General features: G+C 37.6%; 1 protein-coding gene across 1 annotated transcript; it reads right to left on the minus strand.

The window, feature by feature from the left end:
* Nucleotides 1–21,181: 21,181 nt before the first annotated feature.
* Nucleotides 21,182–23,648, minus strand: LOC128127104 (uncharacterized). Its single transcript, XM_052765459.1, has 5 exons — nt 23,580–23,648; nt 23,193–23,534; nt 22,777–23,129; nt 21,920–22,004; nt 21,182–21,874 (listed from the first exon to the last, which is right to left on the minus strand). Exons 1-5 carry the CDS (start codon nt 23,646–23,648, stop codon nt 21,182–21,184), a joined length of 1,542 nt encoding a protein of 513 aa, XP_052621419.1.
* Between the last annotated feature and the right edge of the window lie 478 nt (nt 23,649–24,126).

Below are 24,126 nucleotides of genomic sequence, written 5' to 3' on the forward strand. Positions count from 1 at the left end.
GAGACGAAGTTGCCCTATTTACCTAAGAGATCTAAGAGATGGGAGAGTCAAAACGTATGGCTCTACTTTAGGTAAATCCATTAACTAACTCTTTTAAGTTCCTATTCTAGATTCTTAATACATGATGTGATAAGATTACATTTTAATGTTTTGTAGGATCGAAGAAAAAGAGAGGAAGCTTAAGGGAAGAAGTTAGCGGAATCTAATCATGAAGAAATGGATTTCGATCGTATTACTTGAAGATTATATTCTTAAGCTACTACTTGGAGTTAGAATAGATTGCTTAGGAGTATGTAACAACATAGTTTTTCAATTGAATTGCATTGTAAGGACAAATTTTTCCGCAATAAAATAAATTTTGATTTTATATTATTTATTTATCCTTGCAGTGGCGTGTATGAAAAATTGATGTTTGAAGGTTTCTATTATTAGCAATAATGGATTTGATTCTTAATTATGTTATTTGTGGAAAGGTCAAGAATTTATAAAATAGGGAAAGTCTCTCATCGCCCAAGTTTCAATTGGACAGAAACTTGGAATCATACAACTTGGCTGCATGATCAATGAGAAATTTCATATTTGGAAATTAGACTAATTCGTTGACAAAGTGTCAAGTGAAGGACTAGGAGATCGAGTACACAAGGTTGTGTGTTGATCAAGTCCACCACAAGAGTGACAAAGATATTTATCATGATTTACTAATGGTTTAGTAAATATGATTATACTTATAAGATTAAGTGTAATTCCGAGTTGATTGAAAGAGTTTAAATCAATAGCAGAACGAATAAGAAGAATCAAGTAGGCAGAAAGATAAAAGTTTCTCTATTATAAAAAGAAGGGAGAGTACTTTTTATTATGTTTTATGATAGGTCTTAATGATTAAGAACCATATCTCAATTGATCCTCTAAGTGAGTCTTAGTGCAATTGTATGTCTGAGAAGAGGAATCAAGAATTGAAGAAATGGTTAAATCAAGAAGTCAATCATACTTTGTTCCAATATCAAGTCTTAGATTTAAGATTGTGACATTGAGTGACAAGTCTTAAGAAGGTTTATAACATTCATCAAATATGGAATTTGAAAAAGGTTTTCTTATTCTTGCACATTTTAAATTGGAAAGTTGTGATGTCTTGGATAAGACAAAGACCAACTAGGACCAATTTTGTGAAGTGTTTTGTCTTGATAAAAGCTACACTAACTCTTGAATATTTGTTTGTCAAGAAATGTTTATTGACAAAAGAATCTTATATGTCAAGGAGTCAGTGGGAGTCTCAATGGTCTTGAAAGGTTTCAAGAACAAATCAAGAATAAACCTTATCAATCATCACTAGCACACGACTTGAGGTTTACAACCTCCTGTGTTGACATTATTTTGTTTATGTGCCATTCCAATTGGGCTAATTATGCATGTGAGTTCTATGAGTTCTTATTTGAACGCATAAAAGGCAAGTACCTTGATCAATGAAAAGTACATTGATAGGAAAGGGTGAGCTGCTTAACTACTTGGAAGACATGGTGGGCACTCGTGTTACCATAAGGCAAGAAATCAAGATTGAGAAAGTTCAGTCCACATGAGTTTGGATTTGTCGCAAACTTTGGTTTTGACAAATTCGCATGGATAGGAACACATACACCATTAAAATCTAAGTGTCATAAGATTCCCTCCTTCATGAAAATGACTGTGAGGAAATGCTTTCATTAAGAGAGATTTTAAGAAGATAGTGATTGTGAAAATTGTATTCTCGAATTCGATTCTGGTTACGGTATCCCTTTCCATAATTCGAATTGTGATATTTGACAATTAGTCTGAATTGTTTAGACACACATATGAGCTGTCTAAAGCAAAGGTGTATAAGTTTAAGAAGCTTTGATAAAGGATTATCAAAGCATTAGGTATTAGAAATATGAACTTTAGAAATTCAATAAGTATTGTTTTCTGGATGTTCAGTTGTTTTATAAAAATTGTCAAAGCTAGTGGGAGCATAAGTGTTATGCTTATATGATAATAATCATCATGATAGTGGGAGCATAAATGTTGTGCTTGTATGATTATTAAGGCAAGTATTGCAATTTAGCAATATTAATTATAGAAAACAAGAGTTATACTTTGCAAAGTCGTAAGGGTTGAAAAGTTGTTTTGCTATAATTAAGGGAGAGAATATTGTACTTCGTTTCAAAATCTAAAGCTTAGATTGAGAAATTTTAATAAATTTAGTCAAAGGATACATAATGTGTTCTTAAATTTCTATTATGATTACGGTATCCCTCTTCATAATTCGAGTTGTAAGAACAAGACACATAAAATATTATGGCAGAAGATTGATAAAGTATCATATCTTTATGTAAGACATTATGCATCATGTCCCATACGCTTCGGGTATAGGATTGATTGCCAGTGCTATTATATTTGACCATTCTAAAATTTTCCAAATGTCTAGCGCATTTAGAGGGAAAAAGGACTAGAATCGGTTTTGACTAAAATAATTAAACAACTATCAAAGGACAATCCAAAGCTCGCTGAGGATTAGTCGCTTATGAGTAGTTGGAAGTATGGTATTGGATGACATTATTATGAATAGATAAGATTCTATTAAGAATGAATTGTCATATGGCAAATATGGAAATGTTTCCATATTGGGAATTGGATATTGAGAATCTATGTCTAGATTAGAAACTTTTATGCAAGAAGGATGTTCAAAGGAATGTACTTTGAGTGAGAGACATCATATCTATAGAATTGTTTCTGATAGAGATTGGCCAAGTCTTGATGATTTTGAGTGATGACTTTACGAAAGAATCATTGCATAAAATGTTAGAATCTAGCATAAGTAATAAGAATTTGATATTCTTATACTTATGATAAAGATTGTGTGACAACCCCAAAACCTAATTCCGTTAAAAATCCCATTTTCACTAACGGAACGTGTCACTATACGTTATTTTATGTAATATTTGGAATCATCAATATCCGAATATCTAAATTTATGCATGGCTTAATATTATCATAAGGAATATAACTCGTATGTGTTAACCCCGTTTAACCCAATAGAGTTGTTTTACCTTTTCAACCACTTCACCCAGGTAAAAAGTTTTAACCCAGTTAACTTTAAACATCGGGTAGCCGTATATCGGGTGCGATTCCCAAGACATATGCAATGGGTGTGCACAACATTTGAACACTCATTTACTACACACCCACTCTCTCTCTCTACTTTCTCTCTCTAAGACTCGAAAACGACCCCAATTCCGCTAATTTCCGACTTCCAAACGTAAGTACTCATTCTCTATCTTATTCTAGACATGTTTCATTGAATTTGAGGGCCAAAAATCATAGGAATCAAGGTTCAAAGAGGAGTTTACGGCCTAAGAAGCTCCTTAGGTCGTAAACCCCCAAAATCAAGCCAAAGACCAAGTTTTTCCTTCTTGTATGTTAGTATACTAATTAAGGCATATATCTAGAAGGGTTTGGACACTAAAACACAAGGATTTGACATGTAAAAAGGAGTTTACGGCCCAAGCATGTGCTTAGGCCGTAAACACCTCAAACACCCCAAAAATCTATGTTTTAAGCCCCAAAAACACTTCTAGGATGTTTGGTAAATTAGACTTGACTCCAAGGAACACTTAGATGCATCAAGCAACATCATTTGAGCACAAAAAGAGGAGTTTACGGCCAAGGCTAAGCTTGGGCCGTAAACACCCAAATTTTTGTGTCAAACAAGTCCCTAAACTACCCTAGTGCATGAAAGGAATTTATCTAAGGCCTATGGAAGTGTGTTGTACAATTAAACTTCACATTTGGATACCAAATGAAGAGTTTACGGCCAAGGATGTTCTTGGGCCGTAAACTCCCCAAAAATGTATGCCAAATTGTTCCAAACTCACTATAGGGCCTTCTAGGATTTTTCTAAGCCATTTGGGACCATGTTGTACAAGTAAAACCTTCATCTTGAAGGGTCTATAGGAGTTTACGGCCCAAGAACAAGTCTTGGCCGTAAACTCCCTAAAAATGACACAAATTAGGATGTTTAATCCTTCCCTCTTGGTCCAAAACACACACCACTAAATCAAGGAAGTAAGATAAGGCCTTAAACACACATTTTGGAGTGTCACAAGAGTTTACGGCCAAGCCTAGGGGGCTTACGGCCGTAAACTCCCAAATAATGGCTTTTAGGCCATAAACTCTAAGGAAGTGAACCCAAGGACCCTCCCGTAATTCATCCATGGCCTCATACCACTCCCGGGGACCCTTCCTAGGCCTTAAAACCCCGAAAACGACACTAGAATGTCCAAATTCTATAATGAAAAGAAAAAGATGATTAACTTCTTGTAAAATACATATTTCATATGACATTAGGGTCCTAAAAGGTGCTCAAGTGGTTATTTGGTACCAAACGCTCAATCGACACTATCACCCGATTTACCCGATTCACCCGATTTCCGCAATTTCAGGTGAGTTCATACCCCTTTAATGAACCTTTCAAGTGTTTTACATGTTTTAGGGGGGAGATACAAGTTGCTTATAAATGTTTATACAAAGTTTTACAGAACGATTTCCGAGTTTCAAGGATTAATCACATGTGATTCACTACTCTTAGTTCAAATCACATGTGATTTGTCCCTATGCCTTAAAAACGGGTTTCACCCTTTTCAAACTATTTTTAAACAGCAAGTCAGATAATAAATGATCTTTTGGAAAAATACTTTTATTAAACCAATTTACTTATAAAATGTAACCACACTGATATATTTATATAAATAAGACTTGGAGGACTTAGGACCGGTATCTCGCCTTATTTCCTGTTCTTGTTTGATTGTGGGCTTAGGGTAGTAGTTATCCGTCCGACTGTCGTTGATTTCTTACTTATATAATCTGTATATCAGTGTGGGATACGAATATTACTGTTTGCACTTAATGCTAAAGTCACTAACGTGCTAAGAAACATCCCCACTAAGATAACCATAATAGGTATGGTTAGGGTCGCTACCGCTACCACTCGCTAAAGTTATTACTAACTACACTATAATACTCACTATTACTAGACGATACACTAGTAAGAGAACGCACTATGATCAACACTAAGAGATTACTACACTATAACAACAGAGAAAACACTAAACAAACAATAATACACTAACCCACTACGAGATACTCTATTCGCTATCCACTACGCCCGGAGTTTTTCAGCAGGGAGACGACTCTACATGTATAGATCTATACGGGGCAGACGCTATTACATCCCGACTGTTAACTCAGTCCGCGCCGTACAGGCCCAGGGATGCCACTACATCACTACACTATGCATGACCAAGAAGGTCATGGGATCCTCTATTATCCTCACTATTAGTAATATACAAGGAATACACTACTACTACTCTAAAATACTACACTAAATGTTAAACCACATCCCGAAGTAAGTAAGTATCTATCACTAAAGGAAGCTTGCACCTCTATCATTGATCACGGGCTTAACTTATTCTATCACATTTGTTATTTGGAAACTTTGGGATTTTCTAAGTTTCTACTACTTATGAACATAAGCGATACATCTTTAACACTAATGCTTTGTATACAAAAACTCACACTAAACTCTTATGAACTCACCAGCTTTATGCTGATAATCGTTTTCAAAATAACTTGTATCTTCAGGTCAAAGATAGACAGGTACAGACGCAACATTTTTGGAGAAGGTGGAGCACACAAGACCCATCTCTTATTTTTGAATTACTTTTGAGTGATTGTTAAACATTACAAAACACGCATGTAATTAAATTCACTACGTAATATTATGGTTGTATGATTCTTGTTTCTACTATTATGCAATTGTGATGATACTGTTCACTACGTCATCCACCCCGAAACGTATTCCGCCGTTATCGGTTTTGGGGTGTGACAATTGGGAGTTGTGAAATGAGTATGATTGGAGATGTGCTCATTTGATCTATTTCACAAAGTAAGGACCATAGGTAAACATTGTGTGCATGCTGAGAGCATGGGCAAGTGTAGTAATAATTCAAGTAAGAAGTTGATTACCTGAAACAACAAATAATGAGTAATCAATATGGTGATTAAATAAAATTTTTTATTTATACCCAGAGTTTAGGGCCATATGGGATTAGTATTATTCTTGTGTTTCACTTTGCATGTTTTGACTTCCTGAATAATTAAATTGGTTCAGAACAATCAAATTATTCGAATGGACCACAGTCGTTCATATGTTGGAAGTAGGTATGAATGAAGACTTTCGTGAATTGGGGTGTGGATTGTCTAAAGTGTATTAGACATAAGAAAATGTTTGCTGCAATGTTCATGAGTGCTTATGAATATGATTTGAGCATTGGATTAAACCCACGCTCACTTGGATCACTTCATGGATTTTATCACGAGTGATTGGTGAGACGATAATATCTTATATTCTTGAAACCGAGATGTGTGAGTTGTATCTTGCGAGTCGGTTACACATTGATAATATGTAAACGCACCAATAACTTGGTGTCATAAAACATATTGTTGTGTGTGATTCAGTGAGTGAGTGCAAGCAAGCATTGAATCAAAGTTTATTCGTTCCATTTATCCAAAGTGGGTTGAAAGCGATATCTATGGGCTCCTCGATGATTTAGTGATGACACATAAGCACTTGGCCAAGATGGGACTAATTTGATGTGTTCAATTGTAGTCTGTTGTCAGTCATCATAAATAGGAAATCAGGAAAACAGTATAGAGAGAATGATTTCGATCCATGTCTTAGTCTATACGATATCTAGAATGGAGGAATATATGATCCCTTATCTAAAGGACGTGTATCTGAAAAGGTTAGAATTGACAGCGGTTTTTGAAAGCTATGATTGCAGATCAGGATCTAAAGTCATACGCAGAATAGTTATTAGACTTATCCAAGTGGGAGACAATTGGATTAGTGTTTAAGTCCATAACTATTTTGGTATGTACTTGACCCGATGGTGCATGGTCCTTTTGGGTTGCCTTCATCAAAGCAACTTGATAGGATGAATTATGGAGAGAGATGATTAATTATGATTTATTAATATATTATGAGAATAATATATTAAAGGAGAAATCATATTTTTTAATTAATATTAGTCAATAATTAATAAGAATTAATTTTGTGGCTAAAAGAGATTAATTAAATAAAGGGGACTAGAACTGTCAATTATGTGATAGTTGAATATTGGGCTAATGGACCCCATAGAGGATGGAGTGGACGAATTCTATGGGGAAACCCATTAGAAATCGTCCAAGGCCTCTAAGGAGGGAGTCCACGGGTTGCTTAGGGCCTAAGCAGTCAAATTAGGGTTTCCTTGTTAGATAACCCTAATAGCCTCACTATTTAAGGACCCCTAGGGCACCAAAAACGTGGCCAACTAATCCGTTAGGGTTTCTACACATTTTTGGGTGCCTCCTCTCTTATCATTCTTCATCCTCTTGATCTTGGTGTTTGTGAGCCATTAAAGGAGTGACACTTGTGACTCTAAGCTTTCTGAAGCCATTACAAAGGAGGATTTGAGATTGTTATTGCTACATAACAATCAAGGTAAGATCTAAACCCTAATATTATGTTAATATGATTAATTGTATGCTAGATCTAGGGTTTATAGCTTTGGATATTCAATTGCATGTTCATTAGACAAACTAGATCCAAAAGCTATTAGGGTTTGCATGTACACCATATGAACAATGTTTTTCTCATAACCCACCAGATACAGTCGATGTGGCTGCAGCGACAGCCATTTCCGCAAGGGCTACGTTTATGTCATCAAAGTACTCCATCATAGCAGACTTGATAGTCCCTAACAACTCCGGAATTAGACCCTAGACAATCTCGACCATGTCCTCAAGGATGATCTCCCTAACTCGATCCTCTGTCAACACTAGCCCCTCCTGGACGATAATCTCAGGCGCTGTTGGGGCGTCCTGATCACCCTGTCCCGATCCTAATCCAGATCCAATCACAAAGCTCCTCGTAACCACCATACTGAAAATATGACAGGAAGATATCAGACAATCTGCAAAATAACTGGGAACCAATTCCGACTAAACCCTAGGGGTTGTGACTTCCTTCCTACGCGTATGGGTCCTGTGCTTTCAATAGTACGATCTCATACTACCTTCCACACCTACCTATATTTGTCTCAAGTATCATCACAACACCTTAACAATGTACATGCATATGGTGGTTACTCAACCTCACTCCCAAAGGAAAGCTAACTGTCTCACATCGCCTACCGGCCTCGCACAACTAGCCTATCCATGATACTTCCACCAACCCTGCAGCACTAGTGTATGCTAACCATACATAACGTTGGACCCTATAGACTTTTGAATATATGATCCTACCCTAAGACCTAATCAATAAGAACAGATCATAAGGCCAAATCAAATATTCTTGGGCTATAAGATCTTAATTATGTATAGTCGTGATACATACACAAGTAACTACAGTAATGATTTCAATCTCATATAAGGAAAAACCTAGGCTAACAGGTATCATGTAATCAAGCAATTCTATCAAGCAATTCTTGAAGATCCCTAGCCTAGTACTAGCATGTTGTTCTAACATATCACATAATCAAATAACTGTATTAAATATCTTTCCTAGATTTGAGAACCATTTAAAAATCATTTAAAAATCTTTACTTATTTTGAAAACCATTTAAAAATCTTTCCTAGATTTGAGACTAGATTCACACGAATGTTCTTCCAGTTCACTCAAAACACTTAAAATCATTTAACATAACATAGTTCATTTTTTCAAATATTAAATATCAGAGTTTCCCAGTATCAAATCATGAAATCATAACAGCAGGAGGAGCGGTACAATCATGCCTTCACCTTTCCACGATCATCAGAAGTACCTGAAACAACAAACTGAAACTGTAAACCCGAAATCTTAGCGAGCTACCCCCAAAATACCCACACCCACGATAATATACATATAATCGTAGAAAGCATACTATGGGTCCAATCAACCATCGGGTTGGAATACCCTAGGCCCACAACGAACAGGTTAGAATGCCCACATACTAGGAGTCCAATCATCCTCGGGATGGAATACTCACAGCCCACAACCAACCGGTTGGAATGCCCAGGTCTATTGGCCTCCGCACAAAGCAGATAAGCCTCAACCGCCAAATAAACATGTGCACATATAACAAATAATCATATAGCAGTCTATAAACAACAACTTATCTAACGAATCATACCACATAACATATAATACCATCCTATCTACCAGGATACCGATCTAACATATCATACCACATACTACATAATACCATCCTATCTATCAGGATGACAATCTAACGAGTCATATATGCATACAACATATCAATAAATACCCAGATATCAATCCGGAGGGACCGACCAAATTTCATAGACCCTGTCAGTATAGTGAGGAGAACTCACCTCGCTAGTGATGCTGAAATACTACAAATCTCTTACTGCTGTCTCACCGGAAATCCCAAACTATTACAAAATAAACACCAAATTAATACCCAAAATAACCTTCTTGAATAAATGTCCAGACCATTCATTAAGTCTACTCTATTTATTGGGCCAAGGCCCAAACACTAAATCCTTGACTTGAAAGTCCATATAAAAGCCTATTAACAACCCAATTTTCCAAATTGGGCCCAACCTCCTAATTGGGCCTAACCCCAAGATCCACTATCACTACCTAGCCCAAAATGTTTTATTTACAAAGTCTAGCAAGGCCTAATTCCCTTTAGCCCATCAACCGCGCAAAACCTGAAGCCCATTGGTCAAAAGCCCAACAGAGGACGTACGCGGGGCGTACTCATTTAATCGTTGACCACCATCGGGGTGGTTGACCCAGTACGTTGGGCGTACGGGATCTACGCTGGGCATAACGGACAATTTTCCAAAACTTTACTTAAGCACTTAATGGCGTAAGCACTTAAGCTCAAGCTTCAGATCCAGAGACCTATCATGCCTAGGGTCCAGAAAGTCGTGAACTTTATCAATTTGGACGTCCATAAAGTTCTAAATGCTCGGCCTTAATCCATTAAGACCTTATTTTCCATGCGTGGAACACATTCAACTAATGAAACCTCATTTTTATCATTCAAGGTCCCTTCCAGAGCCTAGGACAGTCCTTTTTGTCCAAAACACAACATGCACCACCTTGTGGTTTTTGGGACAAGAAATGGGTCTTTTAAAGAAAAATGGATAGATCTAATCATATAATCATAACATTTGGAACTTTATACCTTCTGGAGCATCTTGAGCACGAGCTAACTTCAGATCTACAAGCTTGATCTCTTCTTTCAACTCTTTGATACAATGGTTTCCTCTTAAAGCATTCAAGAACACACAAATGAGCTTAATCACACAAAATGGAGGCTAGGGTTTGGGAAAGATGGGTTCTATCTATGGAGGCTGAGGTAAGAGGGGTATTGGTGCTCATTATGTTGCTTAAATATGCCCCAAACCCTAACATTTGGGTTTCATCAAAACATTGGTACAACCTGCATACACAAGTATATGTCCAGCGTACTAAGGCGGTCTTCTTACGCTTAGCGTACTCTTATGTACGCGCATCATACTCCCTTTTGTCCCAAGTTTACAAACTTGGTCCTTAAACTTGTCTTGACTCTTCACTTCCAACCCCAAGGACTAGAAACGACAAGGAAAAGATAGAAGAGGGTTTGGGAATACATGCCAAATCTCAGGATGTTACAGTCATACCGTAGACTCTATATGCATGTTGTGTTTTTTTATATGATATGGTTATGATTGTATGGCGTTGGTATTTTGGGGGTAACTCACTAAGCCTTCGAGCTTACATTTATCGATTATTGTTTCAGGTACTTCTGACGATCGCGGGAAGGCGAAGGTGTGATCGTGCTCCTCCTTATGTTTTTATCATTTGATTATGGGATACTCTGACATTAAACCATTTTGAAAACATGTTTGTAATAAGTATCGGTTTTTGAATGACTTAAAAAGTTTTAAATTGGCCTAAGTTTTAAGGATGTTACAATACCTATCTAAGTAAAGGTCTGATCCTTATCACTAAGATTACGGATCAAATATCTATTATATATATATATATATATATATATATATATATATATATATATATATATATATATATATATATATGTGTATAACTGCCTAATATACAAAAGATCACTAAGATCATTTTTTCACACTAACGTTGATAAGGTCTTATGTTGGTGTTGGCACTGGAACTGACGTTGGCGGTCAGTGTGTAGTGTTTAACTCATCAAATCATAAGTTGTGATCTTACAGGATTGATAATTCTCTGGTTTTCAGGTATACCATATTGATCAAAGCAGATATAAAGTGATTGATCAAAGGAAAAATTGTATAGTAAACTTGGAATCTCATTGCGACCATGTAGGAAATGACAATTTTTAGGTATAACTTATTCTCATGTAATGGCGGTATTCAAGGAACTCAGATATCAACACTGCAATACATGGGTGTCATCGTAATTCACAATGGAAACATATTGATCAGCATATAGAGAGGTTGTGTTTCTTGTGCCAGTTCCAGCTGAATACGAACAACCGGATGACATGAGGGTTGTAATACCACCATTGACGGAGATATTGTAAGCCGGACGACCACAAAAGCATAACCGTATCCCATCCCAAGGCGAAGGTCCGATTCATAAAAAATAAAATCGTTGTCTAAGGATCAGTCAAATAAGCAGAAACTGTGATGTTCACTTTCTTCCAGATTCAACAAAAAATGAAATTTCTAGTAGGACCAATTTAAGTGTCAGAAGTAATCTTAAGTCTAAGAGTAAATCTAATGCTAAAACTAGTCAAAATAGTAGTAAACAATATAATATCGTTGACCTTAAAAACCCGTGATGATTTTTGTATGAAGTTAGAGTATTTTACATTGTTCGGAAACATAAAGTTGTTTTTGCTAGATCGTTATAAGGAAATTGTTTAAAACACACACAAGAAAAAACCATAACTCAAACATCAAGTTAATTTGCAGCATCTATCCATGAGACACTCTCAATCCACCACAAAGCAGCACGCTCCTGTTGAGTAGGTTGTAACAATTTGTTGGGGGGATATTGCATAAAACAATATATAAAGGTTAATCTTAAGTTATTTTATCATAGGAACTTAAAAATTATAAGGTGAACTAAGCTACATACATCATTAACATCAAGAATACATTCACACTCAATAACGTGCAGACACCTCATCCTAGGGTATGCAACTGCCCAAGGGATAATACCTAGTATAGGGGAACCAACTATACCACTGTTGGGAAATGCCTCCATGATCCAAATCTACAAAACTAAGATGTCAAAAAACTAACCAACTTGACAAAGTTATAATACTTGTTGCGTAAAAACATTTTAAACATAATGGACATACCTTAAATGAATAGACAAATCCCTACATAGTATATGTGTGTTTACTACCAATTCTTGGCGCATTGGGGTTCAAATGCTCCTTAATCTTATCAAAGACACTACATAGATGTTTATAAGTGAAATACCATATCACTTTACCTCATGGGTACCTATGTCAACAATTACATGTAATAAGAATATGTATGATTTGATATAATGTGTGTAAAAACTGTATACCTGTTAAACTTGTTTAAATTAGACATCAGTGCCATACGTTCAATAGTAACCGGTTGTTGAGGGTATTTCCCCAAAAATCCTTGCTCTGGCATAAACAACAACGACTCTTACCGCGGCTGCATCACTTAATTGATGAAGTAAGTTATTGAACACATGGATAAGGTCAACTACTCTTACCGAACGTGAAAGAGGCACATATGGGAATAGTAGTTGTATGAACTCTCCAAAATCATAATTGGGGTAGAAATACTCCATGAACCGCAAGCCAATGCCCAAGAAGAATGTCTTCCTATCAAAGCAAATCCAATATTCACTAACCAGAAATAGAAGCTCTTGTAGGTCAACTGGATCAAAAGTAGTAAATTATGTGCATATAAGATCGTTATAGAATAAAGGGTGACATTCTACGCCCATCTGCATGTTCACATAATCACCAAAATATGATTGCCTAAACAATACCCCAAAAATGGTTGGTTATTTAAATGAGCCATGATTTTGCGCCCAAGTTGAAGTTTGCAGGTTGTAGTAAAAACTGCATCTTATGTTTTGCTGTGATACAATCAAAAGAATGATTAATTATGCATTTTTGTATGTATGCTCCGAAGTACATTACTGAGTAAACATTTCTGGAACATAATTCTAGAACAAAATTCTGGAAACATAACTCCGAAGCAACAATCTGGAACGCAATTCCAGGCCTAAATTCCAAAACAAATTTCTGGAATGTTCATCGTATTGAGGAGGGGTTCTTATTATCCCGAACATGTTTTCAGATTTCGAACTTGTTCCACTCTAGTGAAAATGAATTTTTTTATGGTGAGAAATTTTGATGTAGCATACATATAATCCTATAATTATATTTAAACCAGTAAAATTCAAAGGAAAACTAATAATACCTATCTAAATGCAAAAATTATACATGTTTTAACGTATAATATAAAATAAAGGCATATAATTATAAACATAATGAAAAATTACATATAAGAAATTCATCTCATCACCGTTATCAGAAGACATTTTCAGTTTTTGTGGTATCAATGTTGGTAATCCGAAATAAAGAGTTAGAAATGAAATCCGAAATGGATTAAATGATATTTATAGGGGGCACGTTTTCGGTTCAGATCCATTAACCATAAATGTGCCGAATATAAAATCGGGCCCGGAATGTACAATTCCGAACCGAGTGGTCATTTTGCAAAAAAAATAAAATAAATGTAATGTACCAAAATTCAAGGCTAAAAATTTCATTTGAATTAAGTTATTATAAAACAAAAAGTATAAGAAAACATCCATAATAACATATCATGTCAAAACCAGTACGTCAATAATCAAAGCATGTCATCATAAAACAATATCAGAGTGTAATCCCAAAGATGTGCGGAAAACATAGTGTGATGCACTGCGATTGCCGACTCCTTTCCTTTGAAAATGAAGTACCTAAAACAAAAGTTGAAAGTCATAAGCATGAAGCTTACTGAGTTGCCCAGATACCACATACCATACATAACAACTGATCCACACATGCCATACATAACCATGAGCCATACATATATCATAACCAAATAAGGTGCTATGTGCCCACACATAGTCTTGCCATTATGCCACGGGCCACCACGTGGTCTTTCTTGTCAAGCTGGGGGCCACCCCCTGGGTCTTACAAACAAGTGCCAAGAGCCACCTCCTGGTCTTCCATGCAAGCATCACAAAGACAACTAGCATACATACTACTCTACTTAGCTAATCAACATACAGTGTGCCAAGAGCGACATCCAGGTCTTTCATACATAATAGCATACAGGGTGCTAGGAGCCACCTCCTGGTCTTTCATACATGATGCCTAGGGCTAACCCCCGGGACTTCCTACCATACATAATAACATACAGTGTGCCAAGAGCCACCTCTTGGTCTTTCATACATATTGCCTAAGGCTAACCCCCAGGTCTTCCTACCATACATGAACTAAATGGGCTGGCATTGGTGCCTTAGACCCATACAAACAGTGAGGAGACTCACCTCGCACTGTTGGAGTCCTGCGGATAGAGTTGTGGATGCTGGCTGACAAATTCCCAAATCTGTTAAAATCAAAATAACACCCAATTAATAATTTGGTTCCAACACATATCCATATGTACATACTTGGGGTAAATACTACTTTACCCCAAGCTTAGCTTTATTGAAGCCCAAGGCCCAACCTATAGGCCTAAAAGTAAATGATGATTCAAAGCCCAACATATGGCCCAGTTTTCCAAATTGGGCCCAAACCTTTACATGATCTTATTCTAAGGCCCAACCATTCATTCTAGTCCAAACATTTGGCATTCAAATGGCCCAATATCTCATGATCATCAAGGCCTAATTTATGGCCCATCTATGGCCCAATTTTCCAAATTGGGCCCAACCCCTCACATGGGCCTTACCCCAAAGCCCATCCAATTATTCTAGTCTATATAATTGTTCTTGAGTGACCCATTATTGGCCTAACCACCAAAGCCCAATAGAAAGGCCTAACTTAAGGCCCAAGTGAAATTAGGGTTTTCACATAAAATGATGATTAGGGTTAAGTGTTTCTCAGTTAACCCATTAAGGACTTAACCCATTAAGTCCATCTATAACATCCGGATTTACGGGTATGTTATTTTAGTTATTTATTTTGAGTAAATTGGAAGGACTCGATGAGTTGGTGCCTCAACTCGTCGAGTAGGGTTGTGACCTGGAGACAAGTTAAATGAATGGACTCGATGAGTCAGGCATCTGACTCGCCGAGTCAACATTGCTGAGTAAAACCCTAATTTCCCGGGTTTGAGACCTATTTAAAGGACCTTATGATCTTTATTTGCGGCCACCCTTTCAGTGAGAGAACCCAAATCAAGTCTTGAGTTCTGTGACCAAGAGAGTAAGCGATCTAAGCTTCTTGGTGGGTGTTTTGCAAGGAAGAGGAAGGTTCCAAGCTAAAGGAGGACCAAGGGAGATTGTAGATCCGCGATTTACAATCAAGGAGCATCATTGGAGGTATCAATTCAAATTCCTTCTTCCCTAATTGAGTAAATCTTTTCCTTATCAATTTAGGGCATGTATTACCTTCTTGGTGGGGTTTGTGAGTGCATAAAACCCTCTTTCTGAGCTTGTGATTTAGATCTAGACCTTGTTAGGTCCAAAGATTCTAAAAGTGATTAGCCTTGGAGGTGCAACCATGGAACCTTGAAGCTTGGAAGCCATTAATGGGGTTTTTATGGTTATTATGCAAAATAAACCATACATGGACACCAAGTTCGGACCTTTACATGACTTTTGGGTGCTAGAAGGCCAGATCAATAAGTTAGAGATCCAGATTTGACCTCAGGAGGTCATATGAGAAATGCATTGGAAATAACTCTCCGAGTCCATGAGATGACTCGACGAGTCGGATCGGGTTGCCTCGCGATTCGTGACTCAGAGGTGATCTGTCGAGTTGGGAGGATAACTTGTTGAGTCAAGTGAGGACTTAAGAGGATTCATAGGATACACATTGAATCGCCGAGTCTCACGAGTGCACTCGGCGAGTCTGGTCAAAATTGGACCGTCGACTGAAGTTGACTGAAGTTGACCTTAGGGTATGGTCAAACTGTTTAAGAGAGGACAAGAGGGGGTAGAATGGTCTTCTACCCACTTTCCAGGGATGAGGAAGTAAGTAGTGTATTGATTAGAAATATTATATTTGTGATAGACGGAGGCTAGATCGAGGAGTTCGAGCACCAGATTTTACTTGTTATTTTACGATCTGAGTCTTCTCACTATACTCTACCTAGAGTGATAGTTATGTGTGACCAAGAGGGTCTTATGTGCTTACTTGAGTTATGTGATATTATACATTGTGTTATGTGAATTGTATTATGTTCTGAGTTCACAGAGTAGGACCAAGAAGGTCCATCAGAGTTGTAGGACTGGAGGTCCCCACTGAGACACATTGACCAAGAGGATCTTATTCAGTTACAGCCTCGAGCGGCTGCAGTGTTATGTGTATATGTGTTTCAGGTACCTCAGAGGATCGCGAGAAGGCACCGGCCTGATTGTACACACACTTTAGATATGGAGCTATGTTATGGATCCTGGAATTGAATAATTGTTTTGAAAAATTGTTGATTAATTTTCGAGAAATTAATGATATGACATTTGTTTTTATGAAATTAAAAATGAAAATTTGGTTGAGAATTTTTGGTCATTACGCCATCACTCTACTAGATAATCATATGGTGTGATTGGGTGTAATTCACAATTCCATTCCAATGGCCTAAGATGCAGGTCCCGATAAGTCCACGGCCCATATATCCAAAATTAGGGTTTTCTGAACCCTAATTAGGGTTTCCAACCCATTCATAGCCCAATAGGCCCAAAACTAAGTCCTTAGGTCAATTAGGGCTTCATTAGTCCCACTAGGGTCTCATAAGGCCCAGTAGGGTTACATTATTCAGGCACCACCCACTACCACCTCGGGTAGTGGTGGTCAATAGGGGCTCACGACGCCTCACGGCGGTGGTCACCACCTCACGGTGGTGGTTAAGGTTCTAGTCCAATCGAGTCCAAGCATCCCAAAAGTAATCCAAACACATGCAAAGCACACTGCCACCCAACACGGAGGCCGGTGGTGGCAGGAGACGGCAGCCACAACCTCATGGTGGTGGTTTTGAGTTTTTTTCATTATTCCTCTAACGATTACAATTTTACAATGCAAATCTAAATTAACACACCCACACACTAAGCTAAACACACACACATACACAACCACCTTGTGGCGGCCGGCGGTGGTAGATGGTGGCAGCCTAGTGGTTTCTTCCGTCCAAACTGTCCATACAACAAGTCATCATAAAACATATACACACCCACACCAATAAACGCACACAACCACCCACGCATGGTGGCTAATGGTGGCAGAAAAACAGAAATGGTTGCAGCCACCATGGTTGGTTGCCATGGTGGCCTTCTTGTTCGTTTTCCGGCCATACTTCACCATCACGCACCTAGAAAATAGCACCCACATATGCGAAAATACATACAACACAACACACATACACTGTTGGATCAGGTCCTTTGGAAACACACACACACACACACTACTCACGTATTATGTATGTGAGACTAACGTTGCAAGAAAAATGGAAAAGCTTCAATAAACAATTACAGAGAGTATACGAAGTAAGATACACAAAAAAGCTACATTTATTTATTAAAACTAATGGCTATAAATAGCCTCTTTAGTGAGAATCTGTGAACCAAAAGACTAGCCACAAGAATAGGTCCTATTTGACTACTTCTACCAAATAATTGACTACTTCTACCTAATATTGTGACAACCCAAACTTATTGTCGTTACATAATCCCGTTTTCACCAACGGAATTTGTCGTTATGTATTAATTTCCGAAATATTTGAACTCGTCAATAAATAAATATCTATTTATTTATATTTTCTTGACATTATCATTTTAGTATAAGTAAATATAACTTGTAAGTGTTAACCCCGTTTAACCAAATAAAGTTATATTACCTTTCAACCAATTCACCCGGGTAAAAAGTTTTAACCCCGTTAAACTTTAGCATCGGGTAGCCATGTACTGGGTGCAATACCCGAGACATATAAAAAAGAAGTGTACTCCACTTGAACACTCTTTACCACCCTCTCACTCTCTCTCACTACTTTCTCTCTCTAGACTCGATCCCGACCCCGAAAACCACGAATTCCGGCTTCCTAACATAAGAGTTTCTTCCCTATCTTGTTCAAAACATATTCCATTGTATTTAGAACACAAAAATCACAAGAATTAGTAGAAAACATGGAGTTTACGGCCTAGGAAGCCCCTTAGGCCGTAAACACCCAAAACTTGGCCAAATGTCCCATTTTTCCTTCCTTTAAGCTTGTATACTAATTAAGGAAATTGCCTAGATGAGTTTAGACATCAAAACATAAGTTTTTAGAGTCTAAAAGAGGGTTTACGGCCCAAGCTTGTGCTTAGTCCGTAAACACCCATTTTCCATGTTTTATTGCCCCAAAAACTCATCTAAGGCATGATAGAATTTAGATATGATCTTAGGAAATGTTTAAGGCCATAAAACAACACATTTTAGAGCCTAAAAGGGAGTTTACGGCCCAAGCCTATGCTAAGGCCGTAAACACCCAATTCCCATGTCAAAATGTCCCAAAAACCCACCTAAGGCATTCTAGATTTTAGCTAAGATTTAAGGGAGTGCTTAGGACCATTTAACAATTCATTTTGTGGAACAAAATGGAGTTTACGGCCCAAGCCTAATCTAGGACCGTAAACTCCCCTAAATTCACCCAAATGAAGGTTTTAACCCTCCAAATTGGTCCTAGGCATTTACTAGAAAAATAGGGAATCGAATTAAGGCCTTAACATGCATTTTTGGAGGAGAACAAGAGTTTACGGCCAAGCCTAGGGGCTTAGGGCCGTAAACTCCCAAGGAGTGGCCTTTGGGCCGTAAACTCCAAGGGAGTAAACTCTTGGACTCCCCCGTAAACCCTTCTTGGCCTTGTATAATTCCCGGGAACCCCTTCTAAGCCCTAAGACCCCGAATCAATGCTAGAATATCTAAATATTTTAAAGAAAAGAACAAAATGATTAATTTCTTGTAAAATACATATTTCATATGATATTAGGGTCTTGAAAGGTGCACAAGTCCTTATTTGGTACAAAACGCTCAACCAACACTTTCACCCGATTTACCTGATTTACCCGATTTACTCGGTTTCAGGTGAGTTCATACCCCTTTAATGAACCTTTCAAATGTTTTTATATGTTTTAGGGGGGATACAAGTCAATTATACATGTTTTTGGAAATTAATCACATGTGATTCACTATCCGTAGTTCAAATCACATGTGATTTACCACTATGCTTTATAAAAGGATTTTCGCATTCAAAACTATTTTGGATAAATAAACAAATTTCTAAATGTTTCCTTTTGAAAAGAATTTTTATTAAATAAATTTTTCTTACAAAATGTGACCACACTAATATATTTATATAAGTAAGACTTGAAGGACTTAGGACCGATAACTCGCCTTATTTCCTGTTCTTGTTTGATTGTGGGCTTAGGGTAGTTGTTATCCGTCCGACTGTCGTTGATTTCTTAGTTATATATCATGTATATTAGTGTTGGATACGAGGATTTCATTTCTCCCGATGCTTAAACCACTAAATTGACAAGAACCATACACACTAAGTTAACTATAATAGGTATAGTTAAGGCCACTACTACTCGCTATAGCTACTACTCTACACACTATAATACACACTATTACGAGACTATACACTAATAAGAGAACACACTATGAGCTATACAAAAGACTACTACACTATAATACAAGAGAAAGTACTAACCCGAAGATAACACACTAACTCACTATGAGATACTCTATTCGCTACACACTACGCCCATAGTTTTCCGACAGGAGAGCGACGCTACATGTATAGATCTATACGGGGCAGACACTATTACATCTCGACTGTTAATTTCAGTCCGAGTCGTGCAGGCCCAGGGATGTCGCTACTTCACTACACTATGCATGACCGGGAAGGTCATGGGGTCCTCTATCATACACACCATTGGTAACATACAAGGAATACACTATAACCACACTAAAACACTAAACTAAAGGCTAAGTTAATATCCCGAAGTAAACAAGTATCTATCACTAAAGGAAGTTTGCACCACTATTATTGACTTCAAGCATAACCTACCATATTGCATTACTTATTGGAAATTCACTATTATACTTTTACAATAAATGGTTTTTCAATGATGAAAATTACATGTTTCTTAAAGGTTTTCACTTACAATGTATTTCTGGAAAATATAGGATTTTCTAGGTTTTTCTACTACTTATGAATGTAAATTGCAGTTTTTCATACTATCGGTTCTAATGCTTTTTATACAAAAACTCACATTAAACTCTTATGAACTCACCAGCTTTATGCTGATACTCGTTTTCAAAATAACTTGTATCCTCAGGTCAAAGATAGACAGGTACAGGTGCAACATTTTGGAGAAGGTGGAGCATACGAGATCCATCTCTTATTTTTGTATTACTTTTGGTGTTTGCTAAACATTACAAAATACACTTGTAATTAAACTCACTATGTAATGCAATGGTTGTATGTTTCTTGTTTTTACTATTATGCATTTGTGATGATACTGTACATGACGTCCTCCACCCCGAAACATATTCCGCCGTCATCGGTTTTGGGGTGTGACAAATATCACGTGGTGTAATATGACACAGCACATACCACCAATTAAATAAACTACAAAATAAACCTAATAAAAAATGCATTTGATCTTCAAGTTCCTTCCATGCATAATCCATTAAGGCCTTTGAAGCAAAGCTTATTCAATTTAAATCCAAAAACTAAACAAGTCTAAAATAAACCTGATTAATCCCAACAATCACCCCCTTAATCATGTATATTATTTGATTACAGCAATGTCGGCTCATCATCCTCATACCGGTTCAAGTTGAGTTCTTCCTTTTTCTCCCACATTGGACACTCTGATATGTAATGCCCGATCTCATTACACTTGTAACACTTCATGTGGCTCTTGTCCCGTTGTACTCGACCATCTCCTCGACCTTTCTCGGACCCCCCGACGTCCACCTCGGCCACGCCCATAGTCTTCCCGATTCGAGTTTCCACAACCACAATACTCACACCTATGCTCTTTTTCTTTTGTTTTTTCATCAAAATTTGCAAGCAAAACCTGATTTTGCTCGGGTTGGATCTCCTCAGCTTTGATCCTTTCTTCATAAGCTTTAAGTCGGCCCACAACATCATCATAACCGATGGTCTTCAAGTCTACAACCTGTTCTATAGAAGCCACCATATGAATGAAACATTTTGGCAACCCATTAAGAAATATCTTAACCAATTTTGTTTCTTCCATAACCGACCCAAGTGAGGCGGCTCGAGAAGCATATGCGGAAAGCTTATTAGCAAAGTTTTCTATCACCTCTTGGTCCTTCATTTTTAGATTTTCAAACTCTCCCATTAGAGTTTGAACTCTCGCCTCCCGAATTCGATCCACACCTAAACGACGGGTTTTGAGAACATCCCACATCTCCTTTGCGGTTCCGAGATTCCCTATTAACAAAGTTTTCTCCTCCATTATGGCTTTAAACAAAAGTGCAGTTGCTATGTTGTTCTTCTTGGCATCCCCATTAACTCCCGGATCAATTGCCTCCCACACCCTATGAACATTGAAGATAGACTGCATCCTCATAGCTCATATTGTGTAATTTTTTGATGATAATACCGGACATTGAAGAGTCACGGTGTTGCTCTCCTTGACAACAACCGTTGTTTGATCCTTTGGTGGAGCCATTCTTGCGATTTCTGCACTACCAAAGTTTGATAATCAACTAAAAACACTGCTTGAAAGTGCTACCTGCAAACACCTTTTGTTGCCTTTCAACGACTGTTTTTTAAACCTTCGATAAACACTTTCTGTTGCTCTTGATCCTCCTTCTTTGTTCTTTGATCAAACTGGGTTAACAAGCCCGCTGATTTTGGCTGGAATCACGACTCGTCTCCGCTACCCTTTAGATCCCTAGCACAAAAAACCTACTGATATGAAATCAGCCCCTCTTCAATCGATCTCCGCTCTGATACCAAATGTTGGATCAGGTCCTTTAGAAACACACACACAACACACACTACTCACGTATTATGTATGTGAGACTAACGTTGCATGCAAAATGGAAAAGCTTCAATAAACAATTACAGAGAGTATACGAAGTGAGATACATAAAAAAGCTACATTTACTTATTAAACTAATGGGTATAAATAGTCTCTTCAGTGACAACCTGGGAACCAGAAGACTAGCCAAAAGAATAGGTCCTATTTGACTACTTTTACCTAATATCACGTGATGCAATATGACACAACACATACCACCAATTAAATAAACTACAAAATAAACCTAATAAAAAAATGCATTTGATCTTCAAGTTCCTGCCATGCAGAATCCATTAAGGCCCTTGAAGCAAAGCTTATTCTATTTAAATCCAAAAACTAAACAAGTCTAAAATAAACCTGATTAATCCCAACAATCACCCCCTTAATCATGTATATTATTTGATTAGAGCAATGTCGGCTCATCATCCTCATACCAGTTCAAGTTGAGTTCTTCCTTTTTCTTCCACATTGGACACTCTGATATGTAATGCCCGATCTCATTACACTTGTAACACTTCACGTGGCTCTTGTCCCGTTGTACTCGACCATCTCCTCGACCTTTCTCGGACCCCCGACCTCCACCTCGGCCACGCCCATAGTCTTCCCGATTCGAGTTTCCACAACCACAATGCTCACACCTATGCTCTTTTTCTTTTGTTTTTTCATCAGAATTTGCAAGCAAAACCTGATTTTGCTCGGGTTGGATCTCCTCAACTTTGATCCTTTCTTCATAAGCTTTAAGTCGGCCCACAACATCATCATAACCGATGGTCTTCAAGTCTACAACCTATTCTATAGAAGCTACCATATGAATGAAACGTTTTGGTAACCCATTAAGAAATTTCTTAACCAATTTTGTTTCTTCCATAACCGACCCAAGTGAGGCGGCTCGAGAAGCATATGCGGACAGCTTATTAGCAAAGTTTTCTATCACCTCTTGGTCCTTCATTTTTAGATTTTCAAACTCTCCCATTAGAGTTTGAACTCTCGCCTCCCGAATTCGATCCGCACCTAAACGACGGGTTTTGAGAACATCCCACATCTCCTTTGCGGTTCCGAGATTCCCTATTAACAAAGTTTTCTCCTCCGTTATGTCTTTAAACAAAAGTGCAATTGCTATGTTGTTCTTCTTGGCATCCCCATTAACTCCCGGATCAATTGCCTCCCACACCCTATGAACATTGAAGATAGACTGCATCCTCATAGCTCATATTGTGTAATTTTTTGATGATAATACCGGACATTGAAGAGTCACGGTGTTGCTCTCCTTGACAACAACCGCTGTTTGATCCTTTGGTGGAGCCATTCTTGCGATTTCTGCACTACCAAAGTTTGATAATCAACTAAAAACACTGCTTGAAAGTGCTACCTGCAAACACCTTTTGTTGCCTTTCAACGTCTGTTTTTTAAACCTTTGATAAACACTTTCTATTGCTCTTGATCCTCCTGCTTTGTTCTTTGATCAAACTGGGTTAACAAGCCCGCTGATTTTGGCTGGAATCACGACTCGTCTCCGCTACCCTTTAGATCCCTAGCACAGAAAAACCTACTGATATGAAATCATCCCCTCTTCAATCGATCTCCGCTCTAATACCAAATGTTGGATCAGGTCCTTTAGAAACACACACACAACACACACTACTCACGTATTATGTATGTGAGACTAACGTTGCAAGCAAAATGGAAAAGCTTCAATAAACAATTATAGAGAGTATACGAAGTGAGATACACAAAAAAGCTACATTTACTTATTAAACTAATGGGTATAAATAGCCTCTTCAGTG

The sequence above is a fragment of the Lactuca sativa genome, chromosome 7, assembly GCF_002870075.4.
Source record: "Lactuca sativa cultivar Salinas chromosome 7, Lsat_Salinas_v11, whole genome shotgun sequence".
NCBI classification, from domain to species: Eukaryota; Viridiplantae; Streptophyta; class Magnoliopsida; order Asterales; family Asteraceae; genus Lactuca; species Lactuca sativa.

Bases quoted from the DNA above. Each gene is read 5' to 3' on its own strand.
- LOC128127104 (XM_052765459.1), bottom strand. From the start codon at position 23,648: ATGGCTCCACCAAAGGATCAAACAGCGGTTGTTGTCAAGGAGAGCAAC. The intron at 23,130-23,192 runs GTTAAGAAATTT...TCTATAGAATAG, and splicing joins TTATGGAAGAAACAAAATTG to GTTGTAGACTTGAAGACCAT. The intron at 21,875-21,919 runs GTATTATCATCA...ATGAGGATGCAG, and splicing joins CCGTGACTCTTCAATGTCCG to TCTATCTTCAATGTTCATAG.